A 16,832-nucleotide genomic window follows, 5' to 3' on the forward strand; every position below is an offset into this window, starting at 1 on the left:
ATAAATATGGGCCCACTTACCGATCAGGCGTTTGGTTATTTATCGCGAGTGGGCTTTTGCTTTGCTTCATCGTTTTCCAAAACTTTTAACTCGCAACAACAAAAGAAAGAAAAGCAAAACTCGCAACTTCTCCTCTGTTAAAACCTAAAACTTTTATCTTTCGCCAGAGCAAAAAAAAAAAAAAAGAAAAGAAGAAGCACATCATGGATTCTCAGGACCACATCAACACACCACACTCTCCAGGTTCCTTCTTAATCATTTAACAATGTTCTTCAGGGTTCTCTTCCCAATTTTAGATCTTTCAATGTCAGTAGCATTCTCAGGTTTTAGTTGGTTTTTGTTCATCGCTTACTTTGTTGTCTCTTGTAATATATGCTTCTCAGATTTTGATTCCCAGTGCATCAAAAAGTATTTCTTTTTTTTGTTTCCTTTAGATAATTTTTGGAACTTTCTAGCAAAATTTGATTTTTTTTTTTTTTTTGCAATAATGGCTTCTTCGTTTTTTGTCTTTTTATGTCTATATGATTAATGGGCTTTCTGATTCTCCTTTTTCAAGTTATTTAATCAAATTCTTTTTAGAGTTTTTAAGTATAAGGACACTGAAGATCACTTTGTAAAAAATTCTATTTTACAGGAGGTCAGAGCAATGGGGCTCATCATGTCTGCACTAAATGTGGTTGGAACTATCCAAATCCACATCCTAGTGCTAAAAACCGGCGTTCACACAAGAAAATTTGTGGAACCATCAAGGGATTTGAGATCCCTGATTCCGAAATGCCCAAACAGAATCTTGATTTGCAGGAAGATCCTTGCTTGGATGATGAGCAAAAACTCCCAAGTAAGGACATTTGTGATTTGGATGAATATGTAGAAAAAAACTTCATGTTTTTCTAGCCTGTTACTTCCTTGATGCTAATGTTTTATTTATGTGTAAATGAGCTTAGGTCCAAGAGTTGTGGAGAAAGCTGATGAGAGGATTGGGGAAGAGGATGTTTTTGCATATGCTGTTTCTGAATTTTCAAGATCTGACTCTTTCAAGGAAAAGGAAGAAACAGCAACAAATTGTATCGCTAAGAATCCTGGTGAGTTTACTTTCTTTGATAAAAAAACAATTTAGGGAACTTTCTGATCCTTGGTTGTATCTATGCTATGCTGCTTTAATGTGTTTGGTAGGGGTTCTGTTCATCAAGATTCATTTTAATAATTTTATGAATTACCAAACCTCTAGATTATCTTATTATCCAGGTCAATTCAGTTATCTGTTTATAACATTTCTTGGTTTTATTCCCATTTTGGGCTTTCATGTTCAGGTGAAACTCAGCCGGGCAACAAAAGCCCTGAAGTGGTTCAAGAGAGCTGTGAAGTTCCACCTGTGGAAGTCCTTGACAACTTCCCAAAATCTGTTGAAGCAGCTTCAGGGAATCAACAAGGGGGAGAACCTTTTATTGAAGGACACTCCATGCCATTTGTAACTCTGAATGATTCATCACAGGGAGCTCAGGTCATTGAAGGTGGTGGTGATACCATATCCAATGTTGGGTTAGAGACAGATTGCAAAGAAGATTTACCTGATGAGTCTGAATCTAAGTTAGCATCTGCATTAGGAAAGAGAAAGGATATTTTTGATCCATCATGGAACGATGAAGTGATTTACTCGGACTTGGAGGGTCCGCATGGATTTGCTTTTGAAGAAATGAGTATGATTCATCCTGGTGAAGCTGAGTATACCGTAGTCAGTGATGATAATGTTCCGGTCAATACTTCTTCTGTAGGAACCAATGCAGACCAAGTTATCAGCACCAAACAATCTTCTTGTGATGATATACCTTTTACAGAAAATGCTGACGTCTCTCTGGATGGAACCAAACATGAAGAAGTTGAATCGAATCTTCCCGAAACACCTAAGGGAGAAGAATGTGAAACCGATACTCGTAGTAAGGCAGAGAACGTAGGCATAAGTATTGGCACTGAAGTTTCTTCATCAGACAAGCTTCTGTTGGAAGACAAAGCTGAACCTCAAGGCCAAACAGCTGTGGAAATTCCCAGTGGAGACAACTTGGTAATAGCTAAGGCTGGCCCTGAAGATATCATAATGAAAGCCGAAGAGGGTGAATCATCATCTTTTGGTGTTTCCCAAGAAACTGTCGAATCAGAAATAGCCTCCCTACCTGAAGTAGTTCCTATAGTTGCTGACTCGAATGCTGATATGAGCCGTTCAGATCTCACTGGTCATGAGAGTAAACTTATTCAGGCAAATCTTGTAACTGAGGAGAACAGCCCAAAGAGCAAGCTGATCTCTGAATCCTCTTGTGATGTTCAACATTATGTTTCTGTTGCAATGGAGGGAGACGATCAGAAGAAAAGTTCACCAGAAACATCTATAGACTCCATTCTAGAAATTGGTGCTGAAACCTGTGATGAAGCTCGCATAGAACAGTTAGTGGAGGAAAGCAGTTTCATAAGAGTAGCTGATCCTTTAAGCAATTTTGCAACTGATGAATCTGCTCAAACAGCTAATAATCAGAAGTTAGTGGAAAGCGGAAGGACGGAATTCAATAGAGTAGTTGGTGGGTTGGGGGTTATTCAAGCAAATGAGATTGACAGTGATGTACTGAAAGCACACAACTTGTATGCTGAGGTCCCTGTGACAATTGAGTCAAATGACCTTCGAGATTTCGGGAGACTGCAGAATCTATCAGAAGCACACATTAGATCTCTGGTTTCAAGTCCGCTTGTCACTAGAAATAATAACACTTACAATGCGTTTGCGTCTACTTCAGGTATGTCAGCTATTTCACCTTTATTGACTAATATTCACTCAAAAAGAGATGCTTATGTATAGTTGTTATAGCCACGCCGATGTTTGATGGAACAGGACTTAGTGAAAACGGATCACAGTCATCATCTCTTGCTGTTGCTCTGTCCGAAAACCAAGAGATCACTATGGAGAAGACAGCAAAGGACCAGCACGTCCCGCTGAAGAACCTTCTGAGTGAAGCAAGATCACCAAGGCTTGCAGCAGCAGCAGCAGCAGCAGAGGCAAAGAGTAACATACCGAGAGTGAGTTCGATATTATTGGACCAAGAGACTTCTCCTGAAGAGGGAGGTCGCTGGCCAGAGAGAAGAGAAGTGAGTGAGGAGTGGAAGTCGCCAGCAAAGTATCCAGTGGAGTTGAAGAGAGAGGAGAGGAAAGTGAAAGGAAGACCCTTTTGGGTCCCATTTGTTTGCTGTTCCTCTGTTAAGTAGTAGAAGGCTCTATCTGTTGTGTAACTCTTTAAGTAGAAGACTTTTGACTTTTATAAAGAAAAGCAACAAGTTTGGTTATTGTAGGAGCTTTCGTTACTTATGCTTCAGACTTTTTTCTTTCGTTTGGACGTTTAGATTTAAACTTTGTGTTTGATTAGGTGTTCCAAATTTGAATCTTAAGATACTAAGCTGTTAGAAACTATTTGTGGATTGGAATAACGTATGCACTGCAAAAACATATAACACAGAAACACAAAGTCTTACAATTAATCCAAAACTGAAGGTGAGCTGTTTGAGTCTGATCAATTCCCTACCGATATGGAAAATTGATGAGAGATCAAACAAGACCCTTCATTTGTTACATACATCAGTGTGAAACACATTAAAAAGTAACTAAGACAAAGAAGTTACTGAAAATAACTAATAAACCATATAGTGTTGTTGTTATCTTCAAGACTGCAGAAATTGAGTGAGAAAATCAGAGAAGTTGGTGTCTTCTTCATTCAAAGCAGCAGAGGCATCATCATCATCACAAGCCACAGAATTCAATGCAGAACTATTAGTCTCTTGAATACTGTTAGCCTCCATAAACCCATCAGCAGAAGCTACGCAGTTCATTGTAGAGTCCAAAAGCGAATCACCAACGAATACTGAACTGGTGTCCAAGTCAAAGCCACTGAGTTGACGGATATCAATCAAGTTCATCTCTCCAGTTGAAAAGGTGTTGTTGTCTGGAGTGCCACAAATATCGTATGGGAGAAGGAGGGGTTGATCCAAGGGCTCTGTCATCTTCATGGTCTCGTTGTTGTCAGAAGAATTCATAGACTGAAAATCAAAATCGAAGTCAAGATCAATTAGTTGATCAAAATCAATCTCGTCCAAGGAGTCATTGTTGTTGTTGTGTGGGAGACCAAAACTATCACAAGTAGACATGATCTGATCAAGCTCCTCATCTCTCATAACATTATTGTTGTTGTAATCTAGGGTTTTGTCACTGGAACCGGACGGGAGAACTAGGGTTTGTTCCACCGTGGGTTCTGTTTTCTTCATTGTCTCCTCGTTCTTCTTCTTCTTCTGTTTCTTCAGAGGAGGCTCTGCCTCTGCGTCTTGAGCACGCAACTCATTGATTTTTGACAACAACCTAGACATTGAGGTGATGGCATGGGACAGTTCTTGGGGATTCTTAGATTTGAGAAAAGAATCGTCCTCCCACCACTGAGGCAACCCTAACTCTTTTCTTGCGAGACAAATCCCAAGGTCCTCCTCGTGATCATCTATTTCTTCTCGGACAGCAGGTCTCTCTCCCTTGAGAAAAGCGGTAACGATGGAGTCAACCGAAGAGTGACCGAAGGAGAAGAAGCTTACGTTGGAGTTGGCAGAAGGAGGTGTTGCCAACACTGCGATCTGTGCGCCGTTGAGAAGACAGAGCTGTGCGACTTTGCTATGGAGACCGAAGCTTCGTTTCGTGAAAGTCGTTGCCGCAGATTCGCGTTTCGTGATTCTCTCCATCGTAGCCTTCCTCTTTGTACCTTTCACCATTCTCGTTCGTGAAAAAAAATAGACTCAGGTTGATTTTTTTTTGTTTTGTTTAGCGTGTGAGTGATCGGTGGACTCTGATCTCTCTCTCTCTCTCAGTATATATATAAGTCAACAAATTAGTGATGGATTGGATTCTACGTAAACGGTAATAAAATAAGAAAAATCTTATTTCGATTCTGTTGTCCAAAAAAAGGGAAAATCTTACTAAATGTCGGCGATCCGGTTTAGTTAAACCAATTATAGCCTTTTTTTTTCCCCCGCGTTATTAGTAGAGTCTAAGCCGATGCCGGTTTACTGGTGATCCAATTCCAAACCTAATCAACAAGAAAACCTCTTAACCGGCTTTGTAATATCTTAAATCGAACTTAACGTAAACCGACCGTGTAGGTCAAAGTGGTGCTGTTTTTCAATTAAGAGAACGGAGCAATTTGTCTACTCACACACACACACACACACACACACACACACACTAGTTTGTTGCTATTCTTACGTCACATAGAATACAACACCACCTGAACTCAATATGTTTAGACTACAAGTAGTGTTCCAGGTTTCCCCATGGGCCTAAGACAAAAATTTTGCTATTCAACTGCTCCAATTAGAACAACCTGCAAGCTTATAAATACCAAAAGGGAATCAGAATGGTTAGAAGTTATGATGCGAACCAAATGGTTCAATCAAGATAACCAAATCAAACCAGACTTGGTTAAGAAGATAAAAGGCGTTTCCTGATTTCCTTATTGTTGTTTCACGTTTCCGTAAGTGTAGGAGCTTGATCTCCATATCTTTATTTATTTAGTTATGCAATTATGTTTCCTAGTTTATAGGATTGTGGATTTATCCACTAATACTTTTAGTTTGTATTTAAAAGGCTCCTTGTGAAGAGAATGGATATGAAAAAGAAAATTGACGCAAATAGTTTCTTAAGTTTTTGGGTTCCATCAAGTTACCTTGTTTATGAGAAAAAAAAAACACTTGAGGAGGTAACGAGAATGCTGGAGCCTCCCTGATGTCAGTTTCATCTTAATATTGAGCCACAGCTGAAAGCTGGACCCTTTGATCAAAGCTTCATCAACGACAGTGTAGATTATGGTACAAATTCAGTTAGCTGGTTTTGTTAAACCAATTTATAGCTTTTAGTTTTCATTTTTCCCGAGTTTAAAAATTACCAGAGTCTAATTACAAACCGAATCAATAGTTTAAAACCTCTTTAACTGGTTTGTAAATCGTGCAGGTCGTTTTCTGTATATACTTTGATGATTTATTCATAAGGCCGATGCCCTGGGAGAGATGCTATATGTGATCTAACGAGCAACGATAACAGGAAACGTATCAAATAAGTTTTTATTAAACAAGAGATATGCTCGTTGGGATATTTCGTCGAACACCTTCAGGACACAAAGGCTAGACATAAACAACGCATTAACTAACACACACATGAAAGTTAAAACCGAGAAGCAGATCGCATAACTCTTCAAGCTCTTTCACCACGGATTCTCCTAGCGAGCTGGATATCCTTAGGCATGATAGTGACTCTCTTCGCATGAATCGCACAGAGATTGGTGTCCTCAAATAACCCAACAAGGTAAGCCTCGGCTGCTTCCTGTAGAGCCGCGACGGCGCTGCTCTGGAACCTCAGATCCGTCTTGAAATCCTGAGCGATCTCACGAACCAGACGCTGGAAAGGAAGCTTGCGGATCAGAAGCTCAGTGCTCTTCTGGTACTTCCTGATCTCTCTCAAGGCCACCGTTCCTGGACGGAATCTGTGTGGCTTCTTCACGCCGCCGGTGGCCGGAGCGGATTTTCTGGCTGCTTTCGTTGCGAGCTGCTTTCTTGGGGCTTTGCCTCCGGTGGATTTCCTTGCGGTTTGCTTGGTACGAGCCATCTCGAAATCAAACAGAGTCACTTCGAACAATCTAGAGAATGGGAATGATAATGCGAAGGTTGTTGGCATGTGAAGAGTTACGATCGAAGATGTGTTTGCTTTTATAAGAAAATAAATTTATTCCGGAGGAAAATCTATTTTCTTGTCCGTTGGATTAAAGTACTATCGACGGTTAAGATTTCATGATGCCATCAATCCGCGTGGTTCCATTTGTCAACCAATTAAAACACTCCAATCGCCCATTTGACCTATCCGTGTGATGTACTAATACTAAAATCATTGTTTTTCCAGACCACGGCATCTTTGGCGCGACTTTTTATTATTAAAAAAGTTCGTAGCGCCACTTGAAAATGCTCGGCATGAACGAATTTCAAAAATATGGGTAGAAGAGATTTGATTCATCAGTAAACAATAAGTAATAGATGATACCATCAACCCGCGTGATACAGAAAAAGAAAAAAAAGTAATAGGTGATAGTACTATTTTGTGCATCAAGAGAATCGAATGTGATACATTGTTGTCAAATGCCAATGCTTGAAGCTTATTTGAAAAGATGGAGGATACGTATATAGGATTCGATGCTTGGTTGTCTGACCCGTCTTGTGAGTCGAAAAGTTATGAGATAATGACAGAGGAAGGCGACGAGAGCACTACCAGTGGAATATGGATAATTATTGGTCTCCCTCATGTCACTGTCTGCTTCTCTCTCACACACCTTTTATACGGCTTCTACTTTCTTGCTTTATTAACCACCTCTTGTCTCTGTGTGATTTAATTGCTTGAAACCATTTCGTTCAGGCTGAAGCAGAATTAATTTCATCCTTAGTCACCTTCTTCAAGCAATCTGCACAAGACAAACATGAATATTAGATTATTCTGCACAATCTGGACTCTGGAGTATTTTGATTCACTGGAGCTTTAACCTGCCATAGCTTCTTCCTTGTACAGGTTTTACAAGAATTGCTAAGGAAGTATGGTGTACCCGAGAACTTGTTTGGAAGAGTTTGTGTCATTATAGACAAGGTTAGCTGTTTAAAGACCATTAGTTTGCTACTTGGAGATGGCTACTTTATCTTCTAAAATTAATTAAAAATTCCATCTTTTTATGAATACTTTTGTTATTCTTTATTTTGTCAACCTACTATTTATATGTTGCGTGGTAAATAGATAGAAAAGAAGCCAACTGATGAGATAAAAAAGGAACTTGGGTTCACGGGGATATCGGACGATGCTATTGAGCAGCTATTGCAAGTTGTTGTGACAGACCAGATGCACTCCTGGGCCAGATGCTCTACTAGAGCCAGACCGGATGCCTGTGCTGGAGGCCAGACGCTCAACTAGAGCCAGATGTCCGTCACCAGATGTCCAACCCTTCGCTTAGTATGATATTGTCCGATTTGGGTCTAAGCCCTCACGGATTTGTTCTTGGGTTGTTACTCCCAAAAAACCTCATAATAAGTGGGACTGGACCACTTATTTATATTAGACTTTATTCTGTCTAATATCCGATGTGGGACTTGAATTGCTTTTTTATTTATTCTGATATAAGTGGTTTCTGTGAAGTCCTTAGATGATTTGGAAGGTTATTTCCTTTATTATTCTTATTAATCTCTTTCTCTCTATAAAGCTTCTAATTTTTTATAGACAGATGTATTTGGTGGAGCTGGAGAAGCCGTTGCAGATTTGAAACAACTCTTTTCACTTGCTGAAAAGTTTGGTTATTCAGAGTGAATACAGTTTGATGCATCCATTGTTTGTGGTCTGTCATATTACACTGGTATTGTTTTTGAGATTGACATGATCTTTCCCATAGTCTATTGATATAAAAAAATGTTGTGACAGGGATTTGATCGATGATGTAATTGTTGACGTGAGTTAAACTCTCTGCTTACTATCTAAGCTTTCATTGCCTGAAAAAAGTTCAGTTTTAGCCTAATAATCTCGGATTCCTTATTTCCTTGTCCATGTAGTTGCTTAAGGAGAAGGATTTGTTGCCAGAATTGGGACAGGAGGTAGAGAACATTGTGTGTGCTTTGGACAAAGATATCCAAGGAGCTGCAGCCACCGTAGCAACCGTTCTCAGAATCAAGGGCCAAACTGTTGATTTGGAATTGGAGAGTAAACCGCTGAAATGGGTGTTCAAGAGGGCGGCTCGGATAAACGCAAGAAGGCTGGTTTTGGTTGGGAAGACAGAGTGGGAAGATGGTTCGGTGTATTAGACACAAAGTGTCCCACATCGGATGTTGGAAGAGATCCTTAGTAATATATAAGATAGATGGGCCACTCCACTTATCACCAATTGGTTTTAGGTTGGGAGCTCATCTAGTTTAACATGGTATCAGAGCCCGATCCACATCGTCCAACCTGATCCACATCGATCTGGTCCAAAGTTGGCCCATCGATCCTTGTCTGAGCATTCCAAGATTGACGCTCAAAGAGCTAGGCCTGGGCGTTCGGTGGTCCGTTCGGTTTCGGTCCGGGTGATTCGGATTTTCGAATTTTCGGTGTTATGTTCATAAGTACCATTCGGTTTTTTACTAATTATAGGATCGAGTTTGGTTCGGTTCCTTCCGGGTTCGGTTCGGATCGGATTTAATCAATGTTTAAAATTACAAAAATATATTTTTAAAAACCTCGAAAATTGACAAAAAAAAAATTCAAAATATATAGATTATTTACAAATCTAATTAAAAATTAGTTAAACTATCTAAATTAACTAAAAAGAATTCAAAATAACAAATAAAACAAACTACAAAAATAGTTTGAATACTCTAAAATATCTAAATCACCTTAATATATATAAAAACATTAGCATATTTAACTAATTTCGGATATCTTCGGATCCTAATTCGGATTTCGGTTCGGTTCGGGTTATAACCAAAGTCCAAAGTAGTAAGCTCATAAGTCCCATTCGGATATTTTTGTAAAACAGTTCGGATTCGGTTTCGGTTTTTCCTGTTCGGATTAAGGTCGGTACTTCGGGTTGAGTTAAAAACGCCCAGGCCTACAAAGAGCCATCATTTTGAGGGGGCGTATTAGACACAAAGTGTCTCACATCGGATGTTAGAAGAGATCCTTAGTAATATATAAGATAGATGAGCCACTCAACTTATCACCAATTGGTTTTAGGTTGGGAGCCCATCTAGCTTAACATGGTATCAGAGTCCGATCCACGCAGTCCAACCTGATCCACATCGATCTGGTCCAAATTTGGCCCATCGATCCTTGCCCGAGCATTCCAAGATTGACGCTCAAAGAACCATCATCTCGAGGGGGCGTATTAGACACAAAGTGTCTCACATCGGATGTTGGAAGAGATCCTTAATAATATATAAGATAGATGGACCACTTCATTTATCACCAATTAGTTTTAGGTTGGTAGCTCATCTAGCTTAACACGGTGAGTGTGAAGGTTTTATCTTCAGGTGACAGGTTCCAAGTCAAACTCAATGACTTAGATTAGTAGCACATGAAAAGTTGCTTCATTGTGTTGAGCAATAGAATTGAGATTAGATCTTCATTTGATCTTGAAAGGTTTATTTTAAGAACCTGATCTTATGATTTCAAGAACATCGAAGTGCATCAGTTTGCATTTGTCTTCCTTTTCTGTCTTGTTACACAATTTTGTATCAGTAACATCATTCCTCTTGTTGATGAAAGTTTGGAGAGTTGTTCCGTTTCATCAATGATCTGTTTCATTTTCTCAGTGTATGTTGTTTCCACTTGGAAGTCCAAATGAACTAAGATACGACCAGATAAACATGATAGTTGCAGACATAACCATATGATCATGGATTGATGAATATGTTTCTTACAACTCGGAGTAAAAATAATCCCCCACCTTATACCACGTTAAAAGGTAAAATAGAATCTTAAGAACTTACTTCACACTGGTAAAACGGGGAAATCACTTGGTCTTGTTTTTTTTGTCAACTAAAACCCACAGAAACAAAGTCATAGTGATGTTTAGGCTTTAGTACGATTATCCTGAAAATCCTTACTAACAACTGTTCATGACTTATGTTGGAAAACAAATAGCCTCACACTCGCGCCTTTTTAGTGAGAGAATCAGCACAGAATCATTCAATCTACTGTTTTATAAATATTCACCTTTGTAATCGGTTAAAAGAAAATAAAAACACTCTGAAAACTCACCACCTACTAAAGTAAAATGAAAAAAAAAAAAATCTTTATTAAAAAATGTTAACCTTGGTACGGTAAAAAGTATAAATCATTCAGCTTATTATTCTACATTCACCCTTCATATCTGGTAAAAGGGATATTTTTACTAGCTTATGCACGTATGACAGTGGTGTGATTAATACAAAAGGTATGTGTTGGTACGCTTTGACATCTATTCGATCGTCCATATCTTTTGATCGCATGGAGTTGGAATCCTAAAGTTAATTTTCGGGATTTCAAAATTTTTACCCAAAGACAGATATTTGATCAAATAGACAGACAAAGGTAATTGTTGTCCATATAAGAGTTTGCAAAGGGGTAGAAAAGAAAGACTACGTAACCCAATATTGCAGAGTTTTATTTGGGTTCAGAGCTCAAAATCATATGACTTCAAAACCCAAAAGAAAAAACTTAAAATAAACAGTCATTCTTTTTACTCCAGACAAATCCCAATTCAAATAGCTATTGTGTTCCAAGATGTATTTTAGGCGAGACCAAGATGACAGAAAATGAAACGAGTTGATATAAGAAAAAAGCAAACAAAAGTGCTCTAAATTGGTACAAACGGATAGTAAGGAAGACATGTATAATTTAAACGAAAACCGGGACTGCCATGGCAGTGACTGCTGCTCTCAGGATTGCACGGCCAGTTTTTGGAGATGCTCAAAAAAGACTTGCAGGCTCACGTCGTCAGTGAAGATTACATCAGACCCAGCTGACATCTCGTTTGCATTGTTATAAGTCGCTGATGGATTCAGCTTTGCCAATAAAAACCTTGCCTGTGAAAGTGAGTGGTGTTAATGGATAAGAGTTTACATAAGAAATCATCATTATCGAGATGACAAATCAAACAAATGTGATTTACTGACCTGAGATCCATGTTGATCACACACAACTAATCTCGGGACAGGGAAACGCTCCCGGACTATCATCTGGGAATCCTCTTGGGGAGCTTGCAATAGCTGAGCAAAGGCCTGACAAAAAAAACAACAGAGGTTTAGGAACATATAATTGATAAACCACGCATGTGTGAAAAAGATGGTTCTGGATGATGAATGCTTTCGCAACTAAACAGACAATTACAAGTTCAAAGTGTGTTACCTCATGTTCAGGCTGCTCATGGTAACCCATGTTTCGCCACTGTGCTATAGTCATTCCATGGAAGACAACAACACTAAAATATGCATCTAACAGAAGAATTCTGTCGGCTGCAACAGAAGCCACATCCAGCAAAGCTGGCTGAGGCGGTGAACTGAATGTATATGATGTCAGCGATGGTTGGATCATGACCGTTGCATTCGAAATATTCTCCCGGTTTAGCAACATGCGGAAGTACGCAGTTTCATCTGGACTATTGTTAAAGACCTGCCACCGTTCCAACAGCACAAACGAGAATTCACGATTCATTCAGCCTATATAGGCCAATCACGCAGCGCAGAGAAACATGAATTTAAAAACAGTTAGTCTACCTGGACAAACTGTGACCTCCGCAGGTTAAACATGAATTGAGGGAACAATGAAAAATATGGATTCAGCGTGAAAGAGGTTGGGTCATCCTTTCTATAGTCACCGAATTTTGAACACAGACGAATGAGAGTCCGATCTAGCCATCGAGTAGCATCAAATCCCTCCTGAGGTAACATGATAATTTGTATGTGAGACACACTATTAAAATACTAGTCATAGCTAAATGAAGTACCGCAATAAATAAGACAAAATTACAAAGCAACTATTACATAGCCGTCTTACTATGAGCGTAAGTGCCTAACAGATGCACAAGTTCTTGTTATAAAGAGAATAAAGCTGAATATAAGGCAACCAACATGGTTCATCAGTAAAGATGCTACAGGGAAGAAGTCTTTGACGTTTTCTCGGGGAACATTCTCGAGTTAGGTTTATTTTACCCCTTTAATAGTTAAAAGGTCTCTAGGTTTGATATTTCTATGGGTTCATTTTTGTGACAACTAAAATGGACTTCCTTTGGACATATACATGAACACTTTCTAGTAGATAAATTTGGCCAGGAGACAAAAAATTTTAAGTCATCAAAAGCACAATGCGCTTAACCTCTTACCCCAGCCAGCAACAATAAAAAAAAAAAATTGGCCAGGAGATGATGCAATGTACCTCGGTTTCCATTTTAAAGGAAGCTAATCTTGCCATGACAACAGCAGCAGTTTCTTGATCAAAGCCTTGCACAAGTTCCTGAGAATGTATGTCGCAACCGTTGTGACAAACTATTAGCTTGATAGAACGCTTTGTGATATTAAAACACAACAATATATTTACCTGAATGGCACCTAACCCTAAGCCGCAATTATCATCGATTTCGTGATAAGAAATGCAAGAAAATATGCCTATCAAGCTGGTACTTGAATCAACACTCGGAAAAGGGCAAAATCATGCAATCACACAATAATTCTAAGATTCACATAATATAATATTGCGGCGAAGCAGGGAAAAGAGGTTACACATGGGAGGTTCATAGTTAGGACTCATATAAACAAAAGCATTAGGAAGCAGAGTATTATATACAGTAACAGTAAAGATCCAAGTTCTCCTTAACCAACTAAATTTTCCAGTGTAAATCCCACTGAAAGCCAAAAGACTAGCACTTTTCAACTAAAATCATAATAACTTAGCTTTTACTAGTTACACTAGTTAGCAAATGGCAATTGTTTGCAAGTCGACCAAAATCCGATCAAAGAATATTACAATAAAAATTGCTCAACAATACTAATTTAAGCGCATTGGCACAGCGTGGAATAAAATTTGATAGCACACTTGTAGGTCTAGCATAGCAAAAAAAGACTGCGACTCATAAATCAATTGCTTTTAGATTTTAAGTACAAAGTCGTAAGTTATGCAGAAAGTAAGACAAAGACGAACCTCAGTGCTCACAGCAGTATCTACCCACTGTCTGGTTATTGTTGTAACCCTGAGCAATGTTTGACCTTCAGGGTTTTGGTAACTGCAATCCAGTCAACAATAGTAAATACAATGACGGAAAGTAGTAACATAAAGCAGAGACAAAAGGGTCGAGACAAAAAAAGAAGGAAAACACCGAGACAAACCAAAGCTTTCAGAATACCTTGTAAGAAACTGCAAATAAAACTGAGGATTTACAGTTCCAGGAGCATTTGACCCGGTTGAGGATAGATCAAAGAAAACTGTCAAGCAAGTACTCTTGTCGAGGCCACATAACTTCCAAGCATTGGTATTCCCCTCTCCAATGACTGTGTCGGCAACACTGGGACCTTTCTGCAAGGCTCCAAAAGAAAATCAATTAACATCAGATAGCATTATATATTTACAAATCACAAACGAAACATTTTGAAAAAATGAATTCCAAGCACATAGGATATATATAACCTTTTCTAATGACGAGCAAGGCCCGATAGCCCCTTGAATTTTGATATCTTTTGAGCAATTGATCTCAAGCGTGCCACTGAAAATGAAAGGTTCGTAGTCAGTTCAAACTATAAGGCTTCAAAATATATAATATCGTAGCATAAAAGCAATATTATGCATAATGTTCTACAACATAAGATCTTGAGTTACCAAAATAATCCTAATCATGCTGCACCAACTAACAGACGAAATTATAGGAAAGTATTGGCACAGAAGCAGAGAAGAAACCAACTTAGAGCAGAGGCCAAGAGACTGCTCGCCATCTTCAAACACCCGTTTGAAGGAATCTTTAAATACGGAATGCCCAAAACTTTCAGATAGAACAACAAGGCCACCGGTACTTTCAACTGCAACTTTCATTTCAGCAACCCCAACCTAACTATACCAAAATGCAACAGCAGAGAGACAGTTATAGTTAGGTATCGAATTATGTGATGAGTAATGATTGGTCATCACGCAAACTAAAATCACGACACATTGATACCTGATCAAGTGCGGAAGCGAACAGGTCTAACACATGACCCTGAGCGACCAGTTGCTTTGCAATACTATCATAAAACTTGACAGCTTTCTTATAGTAAGGGGCAGCATCTTTATCTAGATCTTTGTGAGACCGCACAGGATCTGATAAATCCTTTGAGATAATCTGAAAAGAAGAAAGAATGAAACTTTGATCCAGAGACTATAACAAACATTGTTCAGATAAATGGTGCGATGAAACTTGGCAGTGCCATCATCTAAGGAATCAACAAGCTCTAACCGTTCCAGGGCCCTCTGTACATGGACCTCCGACCAAAGCAACGATTCTAGCCCCAGTTCCAGGCAAGCAAGCTCCAAGCAATCCAGCAGCAACACTCAACGCCACACCAGTGCATCGTTGGGGACGATGACCTGGCTGAACAGGCCACTGGTCTGTTTGCAGCTCATCCAAAAGCTGCATACCAAACCAATGCTCAAAATCCACGTCACAACATAGCAGAAATCTATTGACCATAGCTTACCAAGTCCAGTGTGTATTCACAATCCGAGGCAGGCAGCAAGAACCTGTTGACACCAGCAGCACTCTGGAACCCATTTTGCGCTCCTTTGGGAAACCCAGAAGAGGGAGCTCTCCTGGAGGAAAGCCCCAACTGATCCAAAACCTGATCCTTGGAGACTTCTTTATCCCCTTTAAAGACAAAGACTTTAGACATCTCCGAGAACCCCAGCTCATGAACATGGGCCTGCGTACCAAAAGACACAAACCCCACCAAAGCATTCTCCGGAAGCAACCCGATCGCCTGCTTAAGCGCGGATTTAGCGAACCCCAACTCCTCCTCGATCATACACGTGTCGAGAACAAACACGAACACAGGAGGAGGCGTCTGAGGCGGAGCAGCGCCGGTTCTGGGATCGAACTGACCGGCGGTGGAAGGAAGCGCGTACTCAACGGTAGTGTACTGAGGGTAAAGCTCGCCGGGGAGATTGGTCTCGGAGATCATGTGGTAGTGAGGAGGGAAAGGGTTCCTCTGGAAGCAGAAAGGGCAGATCCAGATCTTGGCGGCGAAATCGACGCGGGCAAAGGCGTTGAGGACGGCGACGCAGGTTCGGCATTTGAGGGGAGCGTAAGGGAGAGAAGGGATCTCGGAGTGGCGACGGATCGGGGAGATTGAGGCGGCGAGTGGGATCACGCACTTGCTGGCTTCGACCTTGGTGCGAGGCCAGACGTTCCAGGTCATGCGAACTCCGTCCATGCCTTCGGGATCCATGTTCGCCATCTCTGCCATCAGATCGGGAATCGAATTGTGGAGTTTAGGAATCACTGGGAAGGTGGTCTCAAACCCTTTTGGGTGGATGATGGATGGATCTGATTTTTTTGTTTACGTTCGGGTTTGGGGTCAAAAGTTTCTTTTTGCTTTTTATACCCTCACATCCAACCGATGTATAGCTAGCAAAATTAGCGAATCGACCAGCAATGTTCACTTCGAAACCAAACCAAATTATTGAAGAATGAAATGCTCAAACCGCTATCAAAATATTTATATATATTAAATAAAATGGACTAAATTTATGTCCACATCACCTAAAATATCCTGAACCAATCAATTTGCCATCTCATCTTATTATTACTTATAACCAAAACTTTTTATTTTTTTCAATATCTATACAGATTTAGCTTCTTTGGAATTAGATAATGATTGTTTACAGATTTTAAACTTTTCTGGTTTTTGTTTTTCAAAAACTACTTTATTAACCAATCAAGATTTTGAGAAAATAGATTCCATAAAATTTAAGTAAATTAGTTTTTGAAAAAACTATCCATTTGTACACAAAAACCAAAATCCATCACTTTTTCAGTTTTTTTTTGAGATGTTGACGATGACTTTTTCATTTCTATGTTTTATTACAATTTTTATATATCTATATATATTTATATAAAGTAGAGTTTGCTCACTCTTGGTGCTGCCACCTCAGCATCCAGCTAGGAAAGTCGTTTAACCAGAAGATGCCACGTGTCTCATGATTTTCAACGCATAGTTTCGACTTTAGTCTTTGATGAGTTTCTTTCTTGGGCTTCATTTTCCTTCAT

General features: G+C 39.5%; 4 protein-coding genes and 1 pseudogene across 7 annotated transcripts; 2 read left to right on the forward strand and 3 right to left on the reverse strand.

Annotated features, from left to right (window-relative positions):
• Nucleotides 1-84: 84 nt before the first annotated feature.
• On the forward strand, nt 85-3,448 carry LOC106336863. Of its 4 annotated transcripts, none has more exons than XM_013775822.1 (5): nt 85-243; nt 635-838; nt 945-1,082; nt 1,311-2,780; nt 2,852-3,448. In XM_013775822.1, the coding sequence occupies exons 1-5, from the start codon at nt 204-206 to the stop codon at nt 3,244-3,246; spliced, it is 2,247 nt and encodes a 748-aa protein (XP_013631276.1). In that variant the 5' UTR covers nt 85-203; the 3' UTR covers nt 3,247-3,448. The 4 variants fall into 4 exon arrangements, with proteins under 4 accessions (XP_013631276.1, XP_013631279.1, XP_013631275.1 ...); XM_013775825.1 differs by having other exon boundaries at nt 234-306; XM_013775821.1 differs by lacking the exon at nt 85-243 and adding an exon at nt 254-323.
• A 248-nt stretch (nt 3,449-3,696) lies between these two features.
• LOC106338702 (agamous-like MADS-box protein AGL97) lies at nt 3,697-4,785 on the reverse strand. The gene has a single exon (XM_013777618.1). The coding sequence runs from the start codon at nt 4,783-4,785 to the stop codon at nt 3,697-3,699; it is 1,089 nt and encodes a 362-aa protein (XP_013633072.1).
• A 1,326-nt stretch (nt 4,786-6,111) lies between these two features.
• Nucleotides 6,112-6,754, reverse strand: LOC106336903 (histone H3.2-like). Its single transcript, XM_013775878.1, has one exon. It carries the CDS (start codon nt 6,737-6,739, stop codon nt 6,260-6,262), a length of 480 nt encoding a protein of 159 aa, XP_013631332.1. The 5' UTR covers nt 6,740-6,754; the 3' UTR covers nt 6,112-6,259.
• Nucleotides 6,755-7,223: 469 nt separating this feature from the next.
• LOC106338703 lies at nt 7,224-10,133 on the forward strand (annotated as a pseudogene).
• Nucleotides 10,134-11,237: 1,104 nt separating this feature from the next.
• LOC106342304 (protein transport protein SEC23-like) lies at nt 11,238-16,248 on the reverse strand. The gene is made up of 12 exons (XM_013781186.1): nt 15,265-16,248; nt 15,024-15,197; nt 14,748-14,909; nt 14,496-14,638; nt 14,225-14,300; nt 13,944-14,113; nt 13,742-13,823; nt 12,980-13,057; nt 12,322-12,483; nt 11,954-12,217; nt 11,722-11,826; nt 11,238-11,631 (listed from the first exon to the last, which is right to left on the reverse strand). The coding sequence occupies exons 1-12, from the start codon at nt 16,027-16,029 to the stop codon at nt 11,485-11,487; spliced, it is 2,328 nt and encodes a 775-aa protein (XP_013636640.1). The 5' UTR covers nt 16,030-16,248; the 3' UTR covers nt 11,238-11,484.
• Between the last annotated feature and the right edge of the window lie 584 nt (nt 16,249-16,832).

The sequence above is a fragment of the Brassica oleracea genome, chromosome C4 (assembly GCF_000695525.1).
Source record: "Brassica oleracea var. oleracea cultivar TO1000 chromosome C4, BOL, whole genome shotgun sequence".
NCBI lineage: Eukaryota > Viridiplantae > Streptophyta > Magnoliopsida > Brassicales > Brassicaceae > Brassica > Brassica oleracea.

Bases quoted from the DNA above. Each gene is read 5' to 3' on its own strand.
- LOC106336903 (XM_013775878.1), bottom strand. From the start codon at position 6,739: ATGCCAACAACCTTCGCATTATCATTCCCATTCTCTAGATTGTTCGAA.
- LOC106338702 (XM_013777618.1), bottom strand. From the start codon at position 4,785: ATGGTGAAAGGTACAAAGAGGAAGGCTACGATGGAGAGAATCACGAAA.
- LOC106336863 (XM_013775821.1), top strand. From the start codon at position 266: ATGTTCTTCAGGGTTCTCTTCCCAATTTTAGATCTTTCAATGTCAGTA. The intron at 1,083-1,310 runs GTGAGTTTACTT...TTTCATGTTCAG, and splicing joins TTGTATCGCTAAGAATCCTG to GTGAAACTCAGCCGGGCAAC. The intron at 2,781-2,851 runs GTATGTCAGCTA...TAGTTGTTATAG, and splicing joins TGCGTTTGCGTCTACTTCAG to CCACGCCGATGTTTGATGGA.
- LOC106342304 (XM_013781186.1), bottom strand. From the start codon at position 16,029: ATGGCAGAGATGGCGAACATGGATCCCGAAGGCATGGACGGAGTTCGC. The intron at 14,910-15,023 runs GTTAGAGCTTGT...TCTTCTTTTCAG, and splicing joins GTACAGAGGGCCCTGGAACG to ATTATCTCAAAGGATTTATC. The intron at 14,301-14,495 runs GTTGGTTTCTTC...TTTCATTTTCAG, and splicing joins TCTCTTGGCCTCTGCTCTAA to TGGCACGCTTGAGATCAATT.